The 26862-nt window shown below is 47.2% G+C and overlaps 1 protein-coding gene across 1 annotated transcript in view; it reads left to right on the plus strand.

Annotated features, from left to right (window-relative positions):
* The first annotated feature begins 5505 nt into the window (after positions 1–5505).
* Positions 5506–26862, plus strand: part of LOC147710246 (E3 ubiquitin-protein ligase TRIM39-like) — a 109781-nt gene continuing 88424 nt past the window's right edge. Inside the window, exons 1-2 of the mRNA XM_086920921.1 lie at positions 5506–5951; positions 15517–15612. Of these exons, the coding sequence (XP_086777047.1) occupies positions 5538–5951; positions 15517–15612 (510 nt within the window). The 5' untranslated portion in view covers positions 5506–5537. The remainder of the gene's footprint in view (positions 5952–15516; positions 15613–26862) is intronic.

Consider the following 26862-nt stretch of genomic DNA (forward strand, 5'->3'; position numbering starts at 1 on the left):
ATCCAGATCCTCTCCCTTCTTACAGGTGAACAGGAGCGGGGTGTCGTCAGCGTAGGATATAATCCGGGCTCCAGCAGCTTCGGCCAGCAGGGAGAGAAGGGCCATGTAAAGATTAAAAAGTAATGGGCTCAGGATAGAGCCCTGAGGGACACCCACCTCCGTGGGAGGCATGAAGGAGGAGAAAGGTGGGATCCAGACTTCCTGCCTTCGATCTTGAAGGAACGAAGAGAACCACTTCGACACCGAATTCGGTAAAATAAAAATTCGGTAAATTTACCGATTCTGAGGCACCCAGATGTAGGTGGGACTCTTCAGAGTCCCAGAGGCCTTACCGAATCGGTATTTTACCATCAAATCCAATTTGATGGTAAAATACCGATTCCGGTGTGCATGCACATGTGTGCATGCACACCTATGCCATGTGACAGGCAGACCTGCCCTTCGGGCATGTATGCCTGCCACATGGCACCCGAGCCTGTTTTGGGGGTGTCAGAGGGTGTCAAAGTGACACCCCCTGCACCCTTGTGAAAATCGGTATTTACCGATTCGGTAAATACCGAATCGATAATGCCCATTCATTCCTATGGGCTTCAAAGCCCATAGGAACGAATGGGCATTACCGATTCGGTATTTACCGAATCGGTAAATACCGAAATCTTCCGAATCGGTATTCCAGCACATCTGGAATACCTACATATCCACCCCTTAGATTTACCGATTTTTAATTACCGAATCAGTAAAATTGGGTAATTAAAAATCGGTAAATCTATTTTACCTACATCTGGGCCTATCTGGTCTAAAATCCACACCGTTTCTCGTTCAGCTAGCACCACTCAGACCCTTTTTGTCTTTTATAATAGACTTTTTTTTACCCCACATGACCTTTTTAAGTTCAAAGTCCTAGAATCTAGTCACTGCTGGTCTTGCTCTCACTCTGATGGTACCTTGTTTCATATGTTTTTTCAATGTCTCTTGGTAGCTTCTCTTTGGCAACATATTTGGTGCAAGCTGAATGAGATTCTTAACTCAAATCATACTTTTGATATTGTTCATATTTTTCTAGGTGGTTCTTCTCCTATTTGGAATGGTTCACGCAATGTTCGCAACTTTATAGATTTGTTTTTCTAGCTATTTCTTTACAAGTTATCACATCTAACTGGAAAGACACTTCAAAGATCTCTTCTACTGCATGGTGGAATTTATTATGTCATCATCATAGACTTGATCGTGCATATGCTACAACTACCTCCCTTTTAATCAAAAGAGATTTGTTATGGTTACCCTTAACTGATTTTCTTTCCAGACGCTCACCCTAATATGCCTTTTCTCCTTTTTCTCCCTTCTTTCTAACCTCCTACTCTCTTTCCCCCTTTCTTTTCTTGTCTTTGTTTCTCTCCTTTTCGCTCTCTTTCTTCTTTCCTTTTCTCTCACTTTTCCATCTCCAAAAAAGTTTAAAAAATGCTTTTTCCCTTAGTATATTGCTTATATTCCCCCTTAGGGGTTTTTGCTCCTTTTATATTTTACTTTCTTATTATATAATCCCATTTCCTCTTATTGATTGTGATTTTGTAATGATGTTTTACTTGGTTTTATCTGCTCAATAAAGCTTTTTGAACTAAAAAAAAAAATCAAATCTATACCATTGACTTACCAATTCTTGTTGCTGGTACCTGTAAACCTATTAGAACAGGGAGTTAGAATGAAGATAGGCAGGAAAAATTAACATTTGCACTCATATTATAGCCCCAGATTCGAGAAAGGTTTAAACTCTTTATCTAAAATGTCTTAAGTGTCATGATCCAAGCGTTAAACATTAAACATTGCTCAATTTGGAAAATAATGATTAAAGTGAGAATATGCAAAGATTTAATAAGACAGTCTTTACGCATTTGACATGAGGGAGGGTAAAGAGAAGGAAACAAATACAATGACGAACCCATAGTTATATTTACCTAGAATGGTGTGAAGACCAACCCTGGCCACGGGCTGGACAAAGGACACAAACCCCAAATGTTGCAGTCGCCAGTAGGCCAGCAAATGCAGATCAGAATCAGGACAGAAAAAGCCAATTTGGATCAGGACAGGACCACCAAAGGTTTAGACCGGCACCCGCAGTTCAGTTGCAATGCCTGCGCTACTCCCTCTCTACAGCTAACAGCCAGAACCCCGATGGGTTATCGATTTCACCGACAAAGTGCTTTGCCAGCATCTCAGCTTACCGGACCCCGATTGGGTCAGCGAATCTTCTGACAGAGTGCTTTGCCCACACCTCTGTTCTCGAAATCCTATTGAGTGCGTTGGGTCAGTGACAGGTCAGCTATTTGGACAAGTCGGACAATTTAGCTAGCTAAGCCTACTCTAGTTATACCATTTTCCAGGGCAGTGTACCACCCCCAATGTTGCAAGTTTAAGAATCCCCAATTTTGATTGGACAAAAGAAGAGGAGAGGTCATCACACCATACCAAAATGAAACTTTCTGCATATCATATTCAAATTAACGTTCCCGTCCATCAATTTATTTTCTCATGACATCTTTATTCCACCCAACAATGAATGTTCTTTATAGAAATACAATGTTAACAATATTTTCTTCCGCTTGGGGTCAGCAGGTTAGGGTCTAAGTCGCATCTTGGATGAGACAGTTCCTGGCATTCATTCAATGCCTTTTCTGAAGCGTCTTTTGGTTTCTTGTGCGCATGTTGAAAATGGATGCAGTGGGATCTCGTCAGGCCCAAATGAGTTACATGTAAAAATAGGAGACAAACAGTTTTAGAACAAAAGATAAAAGAATATTCTGTATACCACTTATCTCTACTCTGTACTCATTAATTTATATTTAATTACAGCATTAGGATTAGGCAGAACGAACAGCTTAGCAAAAGCAGCAGTGCAAATTTCATGCATGTGAGAATACGGATCAACCATATTAGCTCTAGTGTGCAGAAGCATAAGTTTCCCTCCAAAGCAGAGAACACGTCATGTCATGTGAGTGTGACAGACGCATGCGCAATAGAAAAACCCTGCGTAGCAGCAGCCCTTTTATTGCAAGCGGATTATCGTTAGTAAAAGCACATAGACAAGCGTCCCCTTGATACTTGAATGCCGTGTGATGCAAATATTAATACACAAAACATGTTAGTAAGTACGTTATATATTATTCGAGGTTCATGAATTCAAGCAAGTCGCTTCACATGCAAATCCTTTCTCCATCAATACTATGGTTCCCACATAATGCACCTCCCACATACTCTACCTTCTACATCCTGCACCTTCACATACTCTGCCTCTCAAATACCCTACCTCCCGCATATTGCACCTCCCACATACTCCTGCAGGCTCAGCAGAAATTGCTGATGGGGTGCAGAAATCAGAATTCATTTGTGCAGAAATCAGAATTCATTTTTGATGTGGAAGCGCCTGATATTCCTGCTTGTTTTGACAAGAGATATGTAGTGTTTCCACGAATCTCATACCTGCAATGGGGCTGGTAACATCTGTTCCTGACCTCATCAAAAGGAAGTGATCATTTGTTATGAGGGCCTTTGAGGTGATTATTCAAGGAGAAGTAACCGCGTTTAACTTGCTTTGATGCCTTTCAAAGAGTCAACGAATAGGGCTTTGGAGCTCAACTGAGGGATGTTTCTGGATACTGTGCCACTACCAACCCTCCCAGTAGGGAAGAGGGCAGCTAGTCCAACAGGCGTCCTGTGAACCCTGTCATATGCTATAGTCTCAGCCCCGCCCACCCGGAGGTTAAGTCTGATCAAACTTCAAGAAAATCAAAGCTGACTTCCAGTGGCGTCTGCCGCACAATTAAAGTGTGGGGGGAGGGGGTTAGGATGGGATAGGGAATTGAGGGTAAACATAATATTTTTTTAACTTACCTCTTGCTGTCCAGACGCAGATGACTGCCTCAGTGCTTCACTTCAGGCAGGCACTAGGAAGGCACAGCCTCCCCACCCAATCCAGACGCTGCTCTCATGCTGAGAGCAGCACCAGGATTGGTCTGAGCAGCCTAGTCTACAGCTCAGACACTGCCTAGGAGCCTGCTGTTCTCCTCCAAACCAGCTGTGGGGTTTGAGAAATAGATGTGGGCATGTCTGTTTGGCTGCCCTGAGACCACCGGCCAAACTTAACTGCGCACTTCTAAGTGCCCACCACTCCTGCCTGTTATGGCCCGGCCCCACACGCAAGCTCACTAAGACAGAGCCCGCCACAGGAAAATAAAATGATATTATTGTTTTAATATCATTTTATTTTTCTGTGACTGACTCTGACCAGTGGGACGACGCTCCTCCGCCATTGTGGTGGAGCCGCCCCTGCTTGGGCTGAGTGACCTTGCGACTGACTCCTATCAGGAGTCTATTCTAATATCCTCTCCGCGGACCCCAGCCTTCAGATGATAAACAAGTTGTCCGCCCTCCCTCGGGCTCGGACTGCCAGGACACTGTACTTCACATGATGGCTGCTGGGGCAGCACTGCCTCCTCTGGAGGGGGCCCCAGAGTCCAGGGGTGGGTGCGCTGCACCTGCCTGAGCCCCACGAGCCCCTCAGAGGTGGCAGGACAGGACAGAGAGGACATGAGAGGGAGGAGGATTTCATTCCGGATAATACATGCAACAAAGCACTGCTTGGCAGCTGTGCACACAGTCTCTGCGTTAAGGGGGATGTAGCAATGATCTTGCACAAAGGTAAGTTTCAGACAGGATTTATTGGAGAAGAACAGATTAACAACGAAAGGTAGGAAAACCAGACCGATCCCTCATAACTCCTCTGCTTCTCTAACTAACTCTCAATACAACTACAAACATTCTATCAGACATAGTACAATTCTAAAACATACATAGTAATAGAATACCACAGGGGACTTGTCCTGTAACAATTCTTACAATGTGCAGTGTGTAAACAAACTCAATAAAACTTTATGTTTCTTAAAAAAAACAGTACGGTTTCTTTCTCCAGGACTTTTCCTTTTACCTCCTCATTGTCACCGCTTTACCCGCATTACAGTGTTATTTATTATGTTTTCTTCTCCCTGGGGTCTGAATTTTCTTCTTTCATCCTTTGCCCCTTATACTTATTTTCTTAATTTTCAGTCCGCCCGTTCATTTTTTTATTCGACATTATCTTATAGTATTCGTGTATTTTCCCTTTGTTAATGTTTGTCTTAAAGTCTTCCTCCTTCGTTTTCTGTGTCTAGCAATTGAGAACACAACTTTAAGCAATAAATGACAGGCGTGTTTGAGAGGCTATACACATCTCCAGCATCAGCCAATGGGAGCCAGTAGGCTGTCAACCAATCCTAGCCTGGCTATCTCAGCAGCAACTAGTGGAAACGAGCAATCTGTCGCCCAATCCGAGTCTGCACTGTCCTCAGCAGCAACCAATGGAAACAAGCATTCTGTCGACCAATGTGAGTCTGCACTGTCCTCAGCAGCAACCAATGGAAACAAGCAGGCTGCCAGCAAATTAGAGTCTGCCCCAAACTTTAAAGGAAGAGAAGCGAAATTTTTTGGAAATTTTGCATTTCTGCATCATGGCGGCGGCTGCTCAGCTCAGGAACCTTAAGGTAGAGGCCACTTGTTCCATTTGTTTGGAATACTTTAAGGATCCGGTGATGATCGATTGTGGACACAACTTCTGCCGCTCCTGCATCACCCAGAGCTGGAAGGGAAGAGGTGGAAACTACCCCTGTCCACAGTGCAGAGCAACATCTTCTAGGAAAAACCGCCAACCCAACAGGCAACTCGGGAACATGGTGGAAATGTTAAAACAGCTTCACTCGTCCCCAGAGAAGCCCCCGTGGGAGGACCTATGTGATAAACACGAAGAGAAGCTGAGGCTGTTCTGTGCAGAGGATCAAATGATGAAATGTTTGGAGTGCCAGGAGTCCAAGGAGCATAAAACACACTCAGCAAGTGTTGAAGAGAAGGCTGCAGAGAAGTGCAAGGTATCTCTGGGGGCATTCAGGGATTGCAAAGTCAAACTATGAGGTACCAGCAGGAGAGGACAAGGGGGGCTTGGGTGGGGGAGGGGTGTGCTTTTTTTTATATAAACACAAGTGAAGAGCACAAGGTGTGTCTGGAAATTTAAAGGTCACTAGGTCACTTGGTGAGCCACATCAAGGGGCAGCCGGAGAGCACCAGCTGTGTGTGCAGATGCTCTGAGGTCACCCTGTGTGTCCCTTTGAAGAGGCTGCAACAGAGCACATGGAATGTTAGTGCATTTCGATGGGTCACTCGGCACCCTTTATGTTCATATAGCAGGTCTGCTGGCGGGCGTTATGTATGTGTGTCGATGTTTACTTCTCATAATGCACCCTGTGGTCCAGAAGAGAAACCTGTAAAAAGTATACTCCAAGGATTCATTGTGGCAGTGCAGTGTGTAGTACATGAGCTCAAACGTTCGTCGGTGTCAGAAGACTTGATGCAACAATTCAGGGTGTGGCGCATGGGCTGCCGTGGTCATCGGACACATCTTAAGAGGTGCAGCAATCCAAGGTGTGGCGCACACAGTCATATGGTCTGGCAATCAGCTGAATGGATGCAGTATTTCAGAGTGTGAGACACAAGCTCACATGGTCATGGTGCACAGCAGAAGAGCGACAGACGAAGAGGTGCAGACATTTGGGGTGTAGCACACAGGCTTACATTGTCCTCAGACACAGCAGAAGATGTAGCACACTGGCTCATGTGGTCATCGAGCAAGACCAATGAGGTGCAGCAACACAGGTGGCACACGTAGTCATGGTTTCGGTACACAGCAGAAGAGGTGCAGTAAAGAATGTGCACAAGTTCACTTGGTCCTTGGTGATGTGTAGTAAGGCAGGGTGTAGCCCAGAAGCTCAGATGCATCAGAAGTGGCAGTCGAAGAGATGCGGCAATGCATTGTCTAGCACACAGGTTCAAATGGGCATCGGTGCATATGACTTATCAGCAATGCAGGGTTCAACAGACCCAAAAGGAAGTGCAGGGTCCAGGCGCGGCAGACTTGGATCTTCTTAAGTTAAGTTCTCCTGTAGTATGTTCTGCATGAAGTATGCTGACTTTGGGGACCCTTCATGAAATGAATAAACGTCAGGCTGGGCACTGATTACAGACTCCTCGCCTTGGAAAGCTCAGAGTCTCAAACCTTACTTCAAGTTGCTGTACATTGAACTTGGGGTCTGGGAGATCAGCAAAAGTCCTCCTCGCAAGCAGTGTATCTCCGGTGGCCTTCAGTGGCAGGATTGAGTTCATCCTTCAGTCCTTGGGGTCTAGCACTTACCCGTTAAGATACAGCGAATATTCTTTTCTCTGGCCTTTGGCCTTCTCTTCAACGGTGTGCAGAACTCCTTAGAGTAAAGAGAAGCACTACATATGTGCAGGAGACAATTCATATATGAACCCAGATGTTTGGAGGGAACCAGTGGACTTTATAGTGAACCACACATGACCTCGCCTTCCATCAGGATAGATATTCACGCCAAAATGTTGTACTTGGCCCTAAAAACATTCTAAGGAGAGGGGGTAAATGGAGGAGCAGTGAATGAATGCCATGTGCAAAAAGAAGGAAGTCATTAGTCACTGACTAAAAGTAAGAATCTGAAACACTCTACAAAACAAAGGTATCCTACTCTTCCTGTTCTCAGTCTGACTGCTGATTTCCTGCCCTAGACCCTGCTTGGGTTTAGTGCTTGCTCTCCTGATTTGGCTTTTTGTGGACTCTGCCTCTGCATGTTTCCATGCGTGCCGGATGGTTGACCGCTTCAGCATGCATAACACAGGGCTGGGTACAGGGCTTAGTCCACAGGCCAACCTTGTGCCCAAATCCTTGTTTCTGGTCCAGGGAGGACCTGGCTTGGTAGTTCGGTCCGGACTGTTCCCATGAGTCATAGGGTCAAAACTGATTTGCATATGGCCAGGTCTAAACTGCAAAAGACTGATGGACTTAACCCTGATCTGTTGACTGGGGTGAATGTTTTGATTTGTTCTGCATTCCGTCCATCAATTGTGTGTCTTTTGCTTTCTCGCCCTAAGTGCACCGGGTATGCCCAGACGTGGGTCCCGGTCTAACTGTGCCACTGGATTCAAGCTATCCTAGCTGATGAGGGGCGAAACTCAGAAACCGGTCCTAGGATGCTTGTTTCCGGTCCAGGGATGACCTGGCTTGGCAGTTCGGGTTGGACTATACCCATGATGCACTGGTCTGAACTGGGGTGGCATGTTGAGCAAAAGAATGATGGATTTAACCCAGATCTCTTGAATGGGGTGAATGTTTGAATTGTTCCTCACTCCGTCCATCATTTGTGTGTCTTTTACAAACCCTGCGTGTGACCAGTCCCCCTCCCCCTCCCCCACTATGTACACTGGTCTTCCATGTGCCTCATGAGGTTGGCAACATGGCCTGGCCGCTTCAACACGGCCATCGACCAACCATTCAGATTATGGGGTTGGCTGCAGGGACTGGCAGACCCCCTATTACCTCTACTATCCACTCAGCCATTACCTCCTTTGTCCTTACCAGCCCTCAACCATTACCTCCTTTACCGCTACCTGCTCCATAACCATAGCAAAGGCCTTAACTCCCTTTATTGCTGCTGCCTATGAACTCTAAACACTGCCTACCTCCCTTTCTTTACCTGTCCCTAAACCCTAAAAAACCCTTACCCCCCCTTTCCCGCTATTCACTCCTGACCATATGTGGGTTAGCTCCTGCTCTCTTGTTGTGTATTTCTTTTTTTTGTGGCAGACCCTATAGATCTGGACCCGGCTCGATTGTTGTCTGTTCTCTCCCTGCAGATCCTGTATAGATATGGCTCCTGTTCTCTATGGCAGGCCCTGTATAGATCTGACTCCTGCTTTCTTGTGTATTTCTGTTCTCTGAGGCAGACCCTGTGTAGTGACTGAGCTATTTTTATAGATAATCTGCTCGGTTATGACCGTTGCCCACTACCATCTCAGTATATTTTGATCTAATATAGTGTTGTGTAGGCTTATATAATATGAATTGGCTAAAAAGGAGGGCTTGATGACGTTCTCTGTCTTGTTTCTGACTTTAACTTGCTTAATGGTGGGCTTGCCTGTTGGCTTAGCCATAATCTTATGCCATCTTGCATACTAGTTTTGCTCCTTTGCGGGAATAGTGGCCTATGCTTGCACAACTCCATTTTCTGAGCTGTCGCCAATTTCTAAGTCTCTCTAGGTGAGAGGCTATATTTTACTTTCCACTTGTTGTTCACCCGTCTCAAACTAGAGGGGACCGGTTCTTGTCGGAGGAATGTGCTCACTCTATTCTGAAGTCATAACAGACGCCTGGCCAGCTGAAGCTGTGGCCTTGGTACGGAGTGGTACAGAATCTGATGGGAAAAGGAGGCGAGGCTCACAGGAGCTTTGTCTTACATTTCCACTTGTACTAAAGGAGGTGTCTGGGCTCTGATCTCTGGTAGTTCATCACAGTACAGACGTGTAGCTGTGACGGTGGAGCAGAGAATCCTATTTTGGCTGGAGAAACGGACTCCCGAAGTGGAAATGGGATGTGTAGAAACTTGGTGAGGTGCTCCACTGACTCTTATATTCTAGCTGTTATTGCCTAAACTATCCTGTTCTGTTTTCAGGTTCCATACACTTATATACATATAAGTTCTATATACGTTTTACTGATTGCATTTAGCAATTGCTTAGGTGTTAGTGTGAAGAAGGCCTATCGTGACATATTAGTAATTTCTATCTTTTGTCATTCTATCATTGTGTAATAGAGCATATAATTATTTGTATGTGTTCCTTGGGATGGGAGGTTAGGACCTTTCTGATCCAAGTGCTGTCGCACCAGAAGGATGGTAAGTTTCCCTTCCTGCAGGTCATTTTAGAAGGAGAGTTGTTCCGTTCTCATGCAGGGAAACCAAAACTAATAAGTATTCCCCCTGAGGCATTGTTAGGAGGAGTGCGCATTGTTTTAGCTCCACCAGGGTGGGCTTTGTTTCTCATTGTTACCCTGTGGCTCCTGGTATTGTGTTGTGTTTTCGTTCCCTGGGGTACATTGTTTCCTTGAGGCTATTGGTTTCTTGCGTTGCTTTACCGAGTGAAGTTGTTTTCCCGGGTTGTTGTTGTTGTTATCACTGGACCCTGTATAGATCTGGCTCCTATTCTCTTGTTTGTTCTCTGTGGCAGACCCTGTATAGATCTCCCTCCTGTTCACTTGTATGTTCGCTATGGCAGACCCTGTATAGATCTGGCTCCTATTCTCTTGTCTGTTCTCTGTGGCGGACCCTGTATAGATCTGGCTCCTGCTCACTTGCTCTCTGTGCCAGACCCTCTATAGATCTGGCTCTCTCGTTGTCTGTTCTCTGTGGCAGATCCTATATAGATCTGGCTTCTGCTCTCATGCTCCCTTTTCTCTGTGGCAGACCCTGTATAGTTCTGGCTCCAGCTCTCTTGCTCTCTGTGGCAGACCCTGTATAGATCTGGCTCCAGCTCTCTTGTTCTCTGTGCCAGACCCTGTATAGATCTGGGTCCAGCTCTCTTGCTCTCTGTGGCAGACCCTATATAGATCTGGCTCCTGCTCTTCCTACTATGTTATCTCTAATCTGGTGATCGACAAGCTCCTGGTCCAACGTTGTTCCCTATACTTGGATAGTTTGTTTGCCAGGTAAGTTGGCGTCCTGTTCTTGAATGCATTATAAATGTTGCAATTGGTCTTAAAGATGTTCTGGGCTGGGAGGAAGAACCAGTGTGGGTCTTTTAATGTGGCGGTGATAACAATTCTTACAATGTCTTACTTGATCTAAGTGCGGCCTACGACACCATCTCACACAACAGACTGCTTGCTAGGCTGAGTGATGATGGTGTCGGAGGGAAAACGCTGGACTGGATCGCGTCTTACTTGAGCAACCGGACGTTTCAGATCTCGTCCTCGCAAGCTCAGACACCTTTTTCTCACCCCATGGCGTGCCTCAGGGCTCAATTTTGAGTCCGTTATTTTTTAACCTGTATCTCCGCCCTCTCGCCGATTTAGCAGAGCGAGTAGGTCTAGAACTCATGACATATGCGGATGATTCGCAGATTATTTTTTCTCTTACCAACTCAAAGCCTTCATCCCCCTCTGCGCTGAAATTAGGTCTCCACGAAGTCTTCAGCTGGATGTCAACAAATCAGCTGAAGCTCAACGGGGAGAAGACGGAGATTCTTCTCCTAGGTAAAAAGAGATCTGTGGCAGGATACCCATTGGCCGCCATCCTTGGGTGCTTTTCCCAGCCCGGCAACCCAGGTCAGAAACTTAGGGGTATGCATCGATGATTCTTTATCGATGAAACAGCAGGTCAATAAAGTAGCTGGTACGTGCTTCACTATCCTCAAATGGCTGCGGAAGATCATCTGGATGCTGCCTGTGGATACCCAGAAGACCGTAGTCAATGCACTGATTACATCTAGGCTTGACTACGGTAACATCTTATATCTGGGTTCCAATTTAGCTGTGATTAGGCGGCTTCAACTGGTCCAGAACTCCGCAGCCAGGCTGCTATGTAAGATCCCTAGGACAGCTAGGATCTCGAAGCACCTAAAGGACCTGCATTGGCTGAGAGTTGAGAACCGGGTTCGGTTCAAAGCGTTGACCTACATGTTTAAGATCAAGGCAGGGACCGCACCAAAGTACCTGCAAAAACTGGTTAGGCCCTACGTTCCTGCACGCAATCTCCGTTCTTTAAATGGAGCAAACTTTGTGGTTCCTAGATTTAAACTGGCCCGTATGGGGGGGGAAAGTCCTTTTCCCATCTGGGACCAGTCCTTTGGAACTCCCTTCCTTTATCCCTGCGTAAGGAGGAAAATCTCGCCAGCTTTAAGAAAGGCGTTAAAACTTGGCTCTTTGATAAATAATCGCGGTCTTTGACCGGGTTGCTTTTTGCGCTTTCCCAATCTTGGCGCCGGGAAACCCTTTGTGGGTATCTGCGCGCATTATAAGTGCAAAAAATAAATAAATAAATAAATAAATTCAATTTGTTCAAGGACTTGATGGGCCGTGCTTGCTACTTTGTGTAAGTTACCTTTTAATAGGTGCTGATTTGGTATTGGGTAGACAGTTGAGGAGGGTCTTGGCTCCATCCACATGGGAGAGGACTCGAACGGTTGTTCTGAAGTCATCTTCCAACTTCATTTTCTTCAAGATAGACTAGAAACCCAGCTTCCTTGGTCATGTTTGCAATGTGTTCCTTGAATGAGACATCTGTGTCAAAGGTGGAGTAAAAGTCTTGGTTAAGTTGGAGAGCCAATCATGAAAATCAGATTGTTTTGAGATGTTAGAATACAGGAAGAATTCGGTCTTGAGTTTCTCTCAGGTCAGGATTTGATTCTCTGTTGGGTGAGGATATTTTTAGGTGACGTTAAGTGTCCTCTGCATACTGAAGGATCTTGATGCTGCTGTCTGTAAGGATGGAACCGGGAGATCCCACGTAGAGGTTAACAATTATGGGGAAAAGGATGGAGCCCAGAGGTACTCTGCAGGTGACATGGAATTTCTGTGATCTTGTGGGACCTATTTACATGAACTTGCACCACTTCGTGGGGTAGGATGTGAACCATTTCAATATATTGACTGAATCGATCATAGTTGGATGGTTGTTTCCTTTTGGTTATATTTTGTAACCTTTACTTCTTTAAAGTTGAATATTTTACAAGAACATGCCATGGGTAGGCACATGATTGTCGCCCGCAGTGCCACCCATTACGATACAGAATTCAGGAGAAGCAAACAAAGCGAGAGTAAAGGAGGGTGTATTAATAATCCAAAATGGGACTAGATATGGGAAGATGGTACACGTATGTGGTACAGGGTAATTGCATAGATGTCCTCTTCCTTCTGTTGTAGGAGAGGTGTGATCACATCCTTGGTGAGAGGGTAAACTGGTTGCATTGCGTTTACCTTTCTATGCAGTGAGAGGGCGCTGTAAAGGGTAGTTGCAGGGTGAGGGACAGGGTGGGGAAAAGGAAGAGCGCTTGCATACTGGTAAATGTCTGGAAGCCTCTACTGGCCCTTGCAGTGTCTGTGAGCCTGCATGTGCCTGTTCAGGTCAGTATAGTAGGAGCTCAGTGCATTGGTCACTTAGTACGTCACTGGCTTGGGGAGCCCCAAAACACACAAGATGATGGACGGAATGTTGCACAATGGCAGTACATTCACCCCCAGTCACAGATCCTGGTTTAATCCATTATTTTGCTCACCAAGCCACCCCAGTTCAGACATGGCCATATGCAAATCAGTCTTGACCAATGAGAAAGTGACAAATGTCTTTGATTAAAATGGAAGGTAATTTTTCCTCTTTTTAGTTGTGCTTCATCTTGAGGTGTAGAATAGTTGATGGTGAAGGGGGTGGCGAGGTGATGAGTTGATGCTGTTTGCGAGTGGCGTTCTTGTGGCCTGCGTGGCAGTCTGGTGTCTGTTCGCTGTGCCATTTCTTCTCTAGCTTATGGCAGGTTTGCTTGGAGGCCTGGAGGTTTTCCGTGAACCAGTTGCCTTTCTTGCTGGTGTCTGTTGGAGGGTTTCTTGATCAGGGCGAGGGTGTTGGCGTAGTTGTTGATCCATTGTCTGAGGTTGCGGACGACTGGGTCGGTGGGAGTTCGGTGGTGTGGTTGGAGATGTGGGAGCTTGCGGAGAAGATGGGGTCAAGCGTGTGGCCAGCGAAGTGGGTGGTGGTGGTGGTTATTAGTTGTCTGTCTGAATCAAAGGTTGTTGATCAAGGTGATGGAGTTGCGGTCGTTTTTCTCGAGGTGGAAGTTCAGGTCCCCGAGAAGGATGTTGTCTGTGGAGGCGAGGACGTGTGTACTGTGGTCAGGGTCCGGGGGTACTTTAGACGAGGGTTCCTCAGAGGGTGGTGTTGGGATCAATGTGGATCTGGAAGTGCAGGTGTTCGGCGGTGCGGAGGGAGTCGTCTGTGTTGGTCGAGACTCTGAGAGTGTTCCTGTGGACGATGGCGATTCCTACTCCATTGGCGCGGGTGGTTGGTGCGGGTGATTTTGTAGCCATCCGGGATGGCTTTGGCGATGTCTAGTGCCAAGGAGAGGTTCAACCAGGTCTCTGTCAGGAAGGGGACGTCTGGGGAGGTCGAGTCAAGTAGGTCCCAGAGTTCAACGGCGTGTCTGCAGGCCGAACTGGTTTTGAGAAGGATGCATCTGAGGGGATTGTGTTCTGTCATGGCGGGTGGCTTGGCGGGGGCGGATGCTGGTGAAGCTACAGTTCCGGCAGGAGAAGAGTCCTTGGGTGCGCTTCGGGAAGCAGGTGTGTGATAGTCTGGTGTTGAGTGCATGGAGGGTGCTGGCATCGTAGCGGAGTCGGGTGTCGTGGTGTTCGCGGGGGCCAGGGGTTCTGGCGGTGGGCGCGGTCCAGGTGCTAACGGGCTTGCCTTAGGCGCCCCTTCGGAGCGCCAGCGGCCGCCATAAGAAGGGGAGATGGGTGGGAGGAGCAGGTCGGAGGAGGGAGTGTAAGAATGAGCGAGCGAGGGGGGCCGCAGGGGACACAGCGGTGGGGAAAAACGGGGCAGGAACAGTGATGGAACAGAAGGCAAAAAGAGGGCATAGGGCACAAAAGCCAAGGGTGAAGGAGGAAAAACAAGCAATTTATAGTTAAAGAAGCAATACAGTACAAGCAGCGCGGGGGCGCAGGGTGCACAGCAGTGGGAAGATGGCGGAAGCGGCGAGGGGACAGAAGGCAAAAGAGGGCACATGGCACAGAATTAAGCAATGACAAACTGAAGGAGGAGAACAATGAAACAATTAAGCAGTAAAACAAAGAAGTACAGTGCAAGCAGACCTATGCCAGCCACTGGCCACCAGGGATGAGGCTCAAGTGGTAGCCTGTGGGTGGATGAGGGCCTCGAACTCACTGCAGTGTCAGCAGCAGCGAGCAGGGAAACACAGGCACAACAGGTGGTGTTGTCGCAGAGTGGGGGAGCGACCTGCCTGGAGAAAAACTGCAAGGGGGAAAGTAATTCAGGAGAACCTAAATGAGAAAGTCAAAACAAGCTGTCTGATTCGTCGGATGGCTGGGGAGGACGGAGACATGGCAGAGAGACGAAGGAAAGTCTGTCCAATATCTGACTGGGGAGGTGATGGCTGAGGGGGTGATCCACAGCCCATCTCCTCTATAGCTAGGTAGCTCCACCGGGCAAAGGCCAGAGTTGCTAGGTCTGCTGCCCCCCCACCATCTACGGGGGGGGGGTCCCTAAGATGTGGAGGTTAGGTGACATTATTTAGGGAGATTGGGGGTAAAGTACGGCAACACCATTGATGAAGCTAGTTTACCTGGAACAGGAATTCTGGCCTACTCCCAACTAGATGACACCCTTGTCTGTGATACTTGGGGCTGGTGCTTATAATCCCGATATGTGCCACTGGTACTTACAATCTGGATATGTTTGGGTGGTACTTACAATAATTTGACTGGTACATACAGTCTGGGCAGGTGTGACCGGTACTGTACTGACTCTTTTCTGTAATTAAGACCACACTCTACAGATCTACACTCATTTCTTGTCCTCATCCCTGCAGGTAAAACTTCAAAAGTGGCTGTGTCTTCTGAAAAAAGAGGAGGAATATATTCTAGAGTCTAAGGTCAAGGATGAGGAACAATATAAAACCATGAGGGTGAGTGGCTGCAGTCAGTGCTGAGTCTCTGTTTCTGTATTTGTATTTGCCCATGTACTTGTGTGTACCTCTTCAAGTTCAAGATACACATAAGCCCATAAGACACCCTACTGACAGGTCTACGGTAAAAACTAGGTAACTAGTGTCCCTGCTGTTGGACATTGGGGATGATATCGGCCAAGGGTGTGTCTGGATATATCAATCCATTCATTGGTCTGAGCGCACCTGGTGTAAGGCCCTTCCTAAATTAAGGTGTTAACAATGTAATCATTCTAAGAAGGTGCACAGAGCTCAACACAATGCACACCGCTATAGACCTCTCGGGTTCTTTCCAATAAGGTAAATAAAACAAAAAGTTGAATGCAATGAGACATCCATTTATTCATATGCTTTATCCTGATGTGTGATTTTCATTCACAGATCTTCTGATAAGAAAGAACAAACAACATTGACACAACTCATCATGCTCAAATAACATTGCTTCGTACAATGCCATCATTTTAACTGCTCCTGTAAATGGATTCCCAATGCATTTCAGGTTGTTAACTCTATCAGTGGAACTGCAAAAATAACATATATATGTTTACACAATCTAACCATTGACAAACCAGGAACTGTGTGTTCATTGCACGTGCTTATACATGTGAATTCCAAACATATTTATTAAACAAGGGATGTAATTGGTGTGTTCTCCAACTCACATTAAAACATGGATGATATCCCTGTGTTCATTGAGCGGTATTGAAGAATTAGCCAGATGCAACTATGTGAGATAATGTGTTCATCTATTGTTATGAGTATCTCATAGCAACCCAATACCAAAAGAAGTGACAAAAGGAACAAGCATTTACAATGCAATGGTCTCGGCATTATTAAAGTTAGAGCTATTGGCATTGCTCATGACTTTTTTTTTCATAAATAAATGGTATTGTCATTTACAATGGCAATAGGTGAGTATTAGAGAGTAGTAGAGAGTATTTGCGGACACAGCCACACACGCGGACACAGCCACACACGCACACAGAGCCCCACACACACGCACACAGAGCCCCACACACACACACAGAGCCCCACACACACACACAGAGCCCCACAGACACGCACACAGAGCCCCACACACACGCACACAGAGCCCCACACACACACGCACACAGAGCCCCACACACACACGCACACAGAGCCCCACACACGCACACAGAGCCCCACACACACACACGCAGAGCCCCACACACACGCACACAGAGCCCCACACACACGCACACAGAGCCCCACACACACGCACACAGAGCCCCACACACACACGCACACAGAGCCCCACACACACACGCACACAGAGCCCCACACACACGCACACAGAGCCCCACACACACGCACACAGAGCCCCACACACACGCACACAGAGCCCCACACACACACGCAGCCCCACACACACACACGCACACAGAGCCCCACACACACAGAGCCCCACACACACACAGAGCCCCACACACACACACAGAGCCCCACACACACACACAGAGCCCCACACACACACACAGAGCCCCACACACACACAGAGCCCCACACACACACACAGAGCCCCACACACACACACAGAGCCCCACACACACACACAGAGCCCCACACACGCACACAGAGCCCCACACACGCACACAGAGCCCCACACACGCACACAGAGCCCCACACACACAGAGCCCCACACACACGCACACAGAGCCCCACACACACGCACACAGAGCCCCACACACACACGCACACAGAGCCCCACACACACACGCACACAGAGCCCCACACACACACGCACACAGAGCCCCACACACACACGCACACAGAGCCCCACACACACACACGCAGAGCCCCACACACACACACGCAGAGCCCCACACACACACACGCACACAGAGCCCCACACAGAGCCCCACACACACACAGAGCCCCACACACACACAGAGCCCCACACACACACACAGAGCCCCACACACACACAGAGCCCCACACACACACAGAGCCCCACACACACACAGAGCCCCACACACACACACAGAGCCCCACACACACACACAGAGCCCCACACACACACACAGAGCCCCACACACACGCACACAGAGCCCCACACACACGCACACAGAGCCCCACACACACGCACACAGAGCCCCACACACACGCACACAGAGCCCCACACACACGCACACAGAGCCCCACACACACGCACACAGAGCCCCACACACACGCACACAGAGCCCCACACACACGCACACAGAGCCCCACACACACGCACACAGAGCCCCACACACACGCACACAGAGCCCCACACACACGCACACAGAGCCCCACACACACGCACACAGAGCCCCACACACACGCACACAGAGCCCCACACACACGCACACAGAGCCCCACACACACACACGCACACAGAGCCCCACACACACACAGAGCCCCACACACACACACACACACACAGAGCCCCACACACACACACGCACACAGAGCCCCACACACACACACACGCACACAGAGTCCCACACACACACACGCACACAGAGCCCCACACACACACACGCACACAGAGCCCCACACGCACACAGAGCCCCACACACACACAGAGCCCCACACACACACACACAGAGCCCCACACACACACAGACAGAGCCCCACACACACACAGACAGAGCCCCACACACACACAGACAGAGCCCCCCACACACACACACACAGAGCCCCACACACACACAGAGCCCCACACACACACAGAACACACACAGACAGAGCCCCACACACACACAGACAGAGCCCCACACACACACAGACAGAGCCCCACACACGCACACAGACAGAGCCCCCCACACACACACACACAGAGCCCCACACACACACAGAGCCCCACACACACACAGAGCCCCACACACACACAGACAGAGCCCCACACACACACAGACAGAGCTGTCGCGACTAGGACAACGCAGGCACCTGTCACAAATCAGAACCAGATAACGGAAAGCAAATGGCATTGGTTGGTTAGAAGCACAAGTTCAAAGTCAAATTCCAAGGTCGGAGCCTAAAGGGTAAAAACATCGGTCAAAGGTCAGGACAAATGATCATAAACTTATACCACAGATAAAATAGAATGTGAGCGGCCCAAACCGAAAGAATCAAAATCCAAAAATGTTCCCAAACAAAGGTTACTGTTGAAATATTGGTAAATCAAAAAACAATGTCCCAATAGGAAATAATGAACCGTCAGTTAGATATGCATGCACATTGCATTGCTAACAAGGGAAAAAGGAGACCCTCTATAAATTTTCAGACCAGGTAGTAAATCATCTTGTTTTATAGTGTAAATTCATGGTCGGTATTATACAGTTATAAGCAGCACTGCATATATTCAATTAGATGACAACCAAAGAAACTTCGTGCTCTACAAAAAGTGACTGTGGTGAAGGTGGCGATGCAAGTGGAAAAGTGAACAGCAGAAACGGCGCACTGTGAAGAGGTGCAAGTTATCTACAGTGAGTGGTCCAGATCATGTGAGAAAGTGGGATCACAGATACAAAATTACATTTCCATTTTTTGATTTTTAGAACCACATTAGAGAAGTACGCCTATTAATAAGCTGTAGAGTCGACGGCGTTTCGATCCACGCTAGTAAGGATCGTCATCAGGACTGGGTTGTCTTGTTTGGGGGGTGCTGCAAGGAAAGAAAAAGGGGTAAGGGGCGGGTGCTGGTGGTGGAGGGGGAGGTGGGAGCGTGGAAAGTAAGGGTAGTAAATACCTGGAAAAAGTAGGTTAGGGGGCGATCTGGGATGATCGTCAGGGAATGAATCGTAACCTGCACGAGGGCTCTGTAAAAAAAAGGGGAGGCCTGGGATCAGGGCACTTGGTCAGTTATTCAGGGTGTTAATAAGTATTAAACTTAGAATACATACAGGTCCGGGAGAGCTGGGCGGTCCTCTGTGATCCGCCAAACCTGCAAGAGTCCTGTGAAGGAAAGGAACAGGAGTGGGGTGATTAATGCCAGGTTTACGATGTATCCCTATTTTAAAGATAGCGCGGTAAGACGTGGGGTAAGACTAATTTACCTTTGATCAGCGTGCCGGCACCGGAATAAATCCAGAGGTCTGTTGGAAGCTGGCATTCGAGTGGAGAAGAGGAATATACTTCAGCATGTGGGAGGAGTCTAGGAGAGTGACGTGGGGGCGTGAACTGTGGTGTGACATATCTTAAAGGGAGAGAGCAATTACCTATACACGGGACAGTACTGTGGACTGGCTGTGGTATGTTTAGCCAATGATCGCATTGTTACAGATTGTGGATACAAGTCACGCAATGTATACAATACATAGGTTATTCAGAGTATAAATCAAAACACTGCATCGGAGTTTTGCAAACATAGCGTCCCTGAGATACGTGTGAATCACGAATACAGTGATAGCGGAGAGATGCTGCCGCCAATTAACCTCACTCTGCACTGTTAAACAATATTCTGTTAAATCTGTCATAGCGAATAATAGCAATATGGCAAAATATGTGACATCATGATGGCAAACCGCACAAAGTTGTACTGATTAAAACTGTATATTTCTTTACAGAATTGAATGTGATACAAAACAGTTGTGCAATTGAAAAACTGAGGAAATTAGAAAAATGTAAACAAATTCATTTAGGTTTTCACATTATGTTGTCATTCTTATTTTACTTTTTTATCTTTTGGTACTTCGGTTCTCGAACTCTTAATATCTCATTTTGATCACCACTCTGGATCATGTAGAGATTAATACATATGAACCTACACGGGACTGCATGCACTACCCCTAATGCAAAGCCTTAATAAATAACAAAGAATCTCCTTTCTTAGCATTAGAAATATTCTATTCTCTCATGAAGTCTTGGTAATGGTATCCCCTTGCACTTTATTGTCACCATCTTTCATTTTCGAGAAAGGCAAGCGCACATCATGATTAGAGCATTTACTCTTGCCAAAAAAACGTAATTATCTCCGGAATTTCTTCCATGAATTTTAAACAAATTTAGAACACCTGATCTTTCACTCGCTCATTTCTTGCACCCATCTTACTCTGTTCTTCACTCTTTCTCTCCTCTTTGGGGTTAACTGTTACATATATTTTCTCTTGACAATGTACCCTCTCTTACAGCCTTGAGAAAGCCCTGGCGCTACCTGCCACAAAGGGTGAAACACGTGTCGGCTGTCTTTCCTCTTTGTTTAATAAATAAAATTTGGATAAACCTAACAAAACTGAATTGAATCATTAAAGAGCGGAATAGACATGACTATGGCCTTTGCTAAGATCAAACCAAAGTAAGGAGGGATTTACCCTTATCTATTCATTTAAAGGAAAGGAATACATACTCGGTCCTAAACGCAACGCTCTACGTACTTACCTTCGTTTTCACGGAACAGCTATTTTTAAAGTTAATTTAAACCTACGAATTGTTGATTAGTTTCAAATCAGATGCTCTTTAATCTTGACATTTTTCGGAACATCTCCCTTCCCTTCTTCCGGAGATGTGCATTTCCTATTCTGGAAACCTAGCACAACACAGCTTTAACTTATGTTCCAAACATTTTCTGCTACAGTTTCATAAGTTGGCCTCAGTTCGATTTGTCATACTTTATAAATGCGTTACAAAGATTGGGCATTGGTGAACGTACCTCCCCCGGAGAACTAGGACCCATGGTCCTGACTCAGACTGGTAGAAAGGGCTATCCCCTAACGCATCAGCAACAGTGCACATTTATCACTGCTTGGACACCCTGGTTGTGATATTTAAAACTTCATCAGGTGCGTCTATGGTGCTTAAGTTTACGAGGGTGTCATTGCATAAACATGTCATAGTATTTGATAAACTCTCGCAATTTTCGTGAAGTGTTTATTTTAATGTCATGGGGTCTGTCCTACTGTGGCTCTGCAAAGGGGGCCAAATACATCCCTTTCTGCACTTGACTCTCAGGATAGCGAGATCGAGGAGTCAAATGCTTCTCATGAAGATAGAAGGGGGGCAAGCACTCGGAACTCAGCAGCCAACTAACCGACACAATAATGTTGTGTCTAGCTCATTACTTAATTTTAGTTAGGAAGAAAGATATTTGAGTTCACAGAAAAATAAAATATCAAACAGTTCAATAAAGTCACAATTGCATGGTTACATTGTACAATCTCCAGAAAGACGCAACACCTCCTCTGGTGCCCTCTTCCCTCTCTTGGAGTTTTAATGTCTACGGTCCACGGGATCTCATACGGGAGTAGGCCTTATTCGAGGACAAAGGTGCACTTGCTCTAGATCACCATACCGGTTCATGTGCAGAACATTTCAATCGCTTTTGCCTCATGAGTTCACACAGAGTTCAAGTTCAAGAATTTATATAGCGCACTACTCACCCAGAGGGTCTCAAGGCGCTTGGGGATGGGGTTCATTATTTATCGAATAGCCAGGTTTTAAGTTCTTTTCTGAAGGAGATGTGGTTCTGTGTAAGGCGGAGGTGGGTGGGGAGTGAGTTCCAGGTCTTGGCCGCCAAGTAGGAGAAGGATCTACCTCCCATAGTGGATCTTTGGATACGCGGAACTGCGACGAGGCCTTGATTGGAGGATCTTAGTTGGCGGGTGGGTGAGTAGAAGGATAGAGTGAGGCATTCGGGCCCTAGTTTGTAGAGGGCCTTGTGTGCGTGGGTGAAGAGACGGAATGTTATTCTCTTGTTGACGGGAAGCCAGTGGAGGTCTTTCAGGTGGCCGGTAATGTGATTTTGGCGAGGGATGTCCAAAAGGAGTCTCGCTGATGCGTTTTGGATGCTTTGGAGTTTTTTCTGTAATTTGGCTGTAATTCCGGCGTAGAGGGTGTTTCCGTAATCCAGTCGACTCGTGACTAGTGCGTGGGTGACAGTCTTTCTTGTCTCGGAGGGGATCCAACAGAAGATTTTTTTGAGCATACGAAGTACGTTGAAGCAGGAGGATGAGACTGCGTTGACTTGTCTGGTCATCGAGAGTGAGGAATCTAGGATGAAGCCCAGGTTGCGTGCGTGATCTGTGGGTATGGGTGCTGTGCCCAGAGCCGAAGGCCACCATGAGTCGTCCCAGGCAGAGGGGGATGATCCTAGGATGAGCACCTCTGTTTTGTCTGAGTTAAGTTTTAGGTGGCTGTTTTTCATCCATTCGGCTACTTCTTTCATGCCTTCGTGAAGATTGGTTTTGGCGGAGTTAGGGTCTTTGGTGAGGGAAAGGATCAGCTGGGTGTCAGCGTAGGAGATGATGTTAAGGTTGTGTTGACGCGCGATGGATGCGAGTGGACTCATGTAAACGTTGAAGAAGGTGGGACTGAGTGATGATCCTTGTGGTACACCGCAGATGACTTCGGTAGCCTCTGATTTGAATGAGGGAAGTCGTACTCTCTGGGTTCTTCCGGCGAGGAACGAGATGATCCAGTCCAATGCTTTTCCTTGTATTCCGACGTTGTTGAGGCGTTGTATGAGGGTGCTATGACAGACTATGTCGAAGGCGGCGGAGAGGTCGAGAAGAATGAGGGCCACTGTTTCTCCATTGTCCAGTAGTGTTCGGATTTCGTCTGTAGCTGTGATTAGAGCGGTCTCGGTGCTGTGTTTGGCTCGAAAGCCAGACTGTGAGGGATCGAGGGAGTTGGATTCGAGGAAGGCGGCGAGTTGGCTATTGACAGCTTTCTCTGACTTTTGCTGGGAAAGGGAGGAGGGATATGGGGCGGTAGTTTTTGAGTTCAGAGGGGTCTGCTGTGGGTTTCTTCAGGAGGGCGCTGACTTGCATGTTTCCAGCTTTCTGGGAAGGTAGCTGTCTTGGCAGGGTTTTTGGCTCTATTTAGCAGTGATGTAGACTTTAATCTTGCTCACATCTAGGATAGGTATTCTTAGCTTGTGTTGGCCCTTTTAAGCCCTTTCTTCCAGACCTAGAAGAGGCCATCTATTGCCTATTGGCTTTGGCCTGTTACTTTTGCTTATAGTAGAGGTTGGATCCTGTGGTCCTGACTTTATATTACACATTGGTATGGTTTATGTAGGTATTCTGACAGAGCTAAGGGGTATTTCATCCCTTTCAGGCCTAGAACTAGAGGGACTCCATCTTGATGGAGCTGAGAGGCTTTTAGAGTAAAGGTAATGTTTATAGTTAAGGCTGTTGTGTGCTAGAGGAAAATCCAGTTAGGACTGCTTCTTATCCGAGGAATGTGTTTTTCTCTTGGGCCCAGACGTAACATGCAGATGCGCACTGCGGTTGCGTGGAAGCCTTGGAGCTGGCACAGGAATTCGGTGGGAGGCAGCCCTTTGGTGGAAATTTCCATGAGGGGAGAGGAATCCATAATAGCGAGCTGCAGGAAAGGAGGAGTGTTCATTCCAGCTTGTGTGCAGTTCAGCCTGGAGCTCAGTTCAGCTTGGAGCTCAGTTCAGCTTGGAGAGAGAACAGGATGTCTGCTGGAGCTGCAGAATAGAGTACAGTTCTTGAATGGAGAAAGAAGGCAGACGATTGCTGAAGATGAGGAGAGAGAGCAGTGCAGAGAGCATCAAAGAAGGCTGTCAGCTGGAGCAATTGAACCAGAGGCGTGGTGATGTGGTGAAGGAGGGAGAGACAGAGAGAGCCCTAATCCCACCAGAGGCAGAGATAAATCTTCCTTCTAATAGGTGAGGTAGTCTGAACTAGTCCCCTTTACACTTACACCTTAATCTTGTTCTTATTCCCTAGGCTATTGTATGTCTAATCTTTTCCCTTTCAGCGGTGTGTTAAAAGTTCCTGTTACCCCGCAGATAAATTGTATGTCTAATCCTTTTCTTTCAGCGGTGTGTTAGTTACTGCTAGTTATAGAGACCCCATAGTTTTGCGTATGTGTACTTTATTATTGTTACAATAAACTTCCCCATTAATTAGTGAATCAGCGTGTATGAGTTTTTTTTATGATAGAGCTAGCCTGTCTTCTAACAGAAGGGAGTAGGAGCGCTTAAATCAAGGAATAACTCAATCACATAGTGTGTATATCTTTGTCCCCATATAGTGAGGGGTAATCCCCTTTCCTAGTCAGGTATTACTGTTTGAACAGATGCTACCCCTGATCAGGTAAGTAATAGTGAATAATTAGGGAGATAGGAGACCTGCAACTAAGGGACAAAGTTAGTACACCATCCCATAATCCTGTAAACAGTGTCTTCTGTTCCAAAGCATAGGTAACCTTTTTCTCCTAGTCAGATGTTACAGCCAGAACAGATGCTGCCCCTGATCCGGTAAGTCTGAATAAATAGGGAGAGCAGGGAGCCCTTGAGCTAGGGAATTGTTGACACCAAGTAATTCGGCTATCCCATAATATTATTGTAGTAGCAGACCCTTAGTGAAGAGACAGAAAACTGAAGGTGTTCATAGGAATGTGGTCGTCGTTGATATACGGCGTTAATGAGAGCGCTGGGGATGATTACCAGCGTGGAGGTCTGCCAGATTGCGGGCCGTGTGTAAGTGAGAGCGTTGGGGGGGATTACCAACGTGGAGGTCTGCCGGATTGTAGACCGTTTGGAAAAGGAGAGCACTGGGGCTGCAGACCCACGTGTGTAGACACGCCAGATTGTGTGTCATATCTGCCCCAGGGTAGATTAGTCTGGGTCTGAGTGGCCGCAAGACTATAAGGTATGAGTGTGGTGTAGGGCATGGATATCCTTAGTAATCAGTGAGTATTCTTAGTATCCCTATGGATTTAGTGGTGTTTCTAATAATATGAGCTTGTATATTGCGAGTTCCCCATCCTCAGTTAGGTCCCCAGGTGCCTGGATAGATGGTCCTGAGGAGGGATGTGGTTACGTTCTGGCTGGGTTAGAGGGGCCCCTAGGGGCTGATCCCATCTAAGCAGAAAATCCGGCCATTACAGTAGCCGAGTTGAAGGAGCAGTTGATGACATCACGGAGATGGGGTGCTTTGTTGAAGATGTGGTGTGGACATGGGTCGGTTGGCGAGCCAGAGTGGATGGAATTCATTAGGCGGATGGTGTCTTCGGTGGTGATTGGGTTCCAGGCGCTGAGATTGTTAGAGGGCGGTTTAAGTTCTGAGGGGGGTGGGGAGGATTGTTCGTTGGAACTGTTTTCGAAGCTGTTATGTATGTCGGCAATTTTGTTGTAGGAGGATAACGAATTGCAGAGGTCTTGGGAGGGAGTGATGTTGTTTGAGGCTGCGGTGGTTGTTGAATAGTTCCTTGCTGTTATGGGCATTGTTGTCGAGTCGATTCTTGAATGCTGATTTCTTGGTGGATCGAATCAGCTGGTGGTGTTTGCGGGTGGCTGCCTTGAAGGTGGTCATGTTGTCGGTGGTTGGGTTTTTTCTCCATGTTTTCGCGAGAGTTCGGCATAGCTTCTTGGATTTCTTAAGGTCATCGTTGAACCAGGGGGCCTTTTTGCTGTCTTGTTTGGTGTGATGGTTTTTTAAGGGTGCTAATTCGTCAGCGCTGTGAGTGATCCATTGTTTGAATTTGATGGCAGCTTGGTTTGGGTCCGATGAGAGGGCGGCTGGTTTTTGGTTGAGCGATGTGAGGAGTTGGTCGGTGGTGATTTTGTTCCATTTCTGTGGGTCGAGGTGGTTTTGTAGCTGAAGTGAACACAACTGTGGTCCGTCCAATGGAGAGCTGTGGTGCGATCGAAGGAGATGTTTGCTGGAAGTGAAGATTGGGTCGAGCGTATGTCCGGCTACATGGGTGGGGGTGTTTGAGTCCGAGATTGGCCAGGTTGTCCAGAAGAGTGGTGGTGTTGCTGTCGTTTTTCTTTTCCAGGTGGGAGTTGAGGTCTCCTAGTAGAATGTAGTTCTCGGAGGCGAGGGCATGTGGACTGATGAAGTCAGTGATGTCCTCGCTGAATTGTTTACGTGTTCCTGGAGGCCTGTAGATGAGGGTGCCTCTGAATGTGGTCCTAGGGTCAGTGTGGACCTGGAAGTGGAGGTGTTCAGCGGTGGTAAGGTTATCGTTGGAGCTGGTCGTGATTTTGATGGTGTTCTTATGGACGATGGCGATGCCTACTCCTGTTTGGACGGTGCGGTCTTTTCGGATGATCTTGTAATTGTCCGGGATGGCTATGGCAATGTCGGGTGTTGATGATGCATTCATCCATGTTTCAGTGAGGAAGGCAACGTCTGGTGATGTAGCGTCGAGTAGATCCCAGAGTTCGGTGGCGTGTCTGTGGACCGAGCGGGTGTTCAGCAGGATGCACTTCAGGTGGTTAGAGTCGGAGCTGTGTTTGGGGTTAGTGGATGTGGT

The sequence above is a fragment of the Lissotriton vulgaris genome, chromosome 5 (assembly GCF_964263255.1).
Source record: "Lissotriton vulgaris chromosome 5, aLisVul1.2, whole genome shotgun sequence".
NCBI classification, from domain to species: Eukaryota; Metazoa; Chordata; class Amphibia; order Caudata; family Salamandridae; genus Lissotriton; species Lissotriton vulgaris.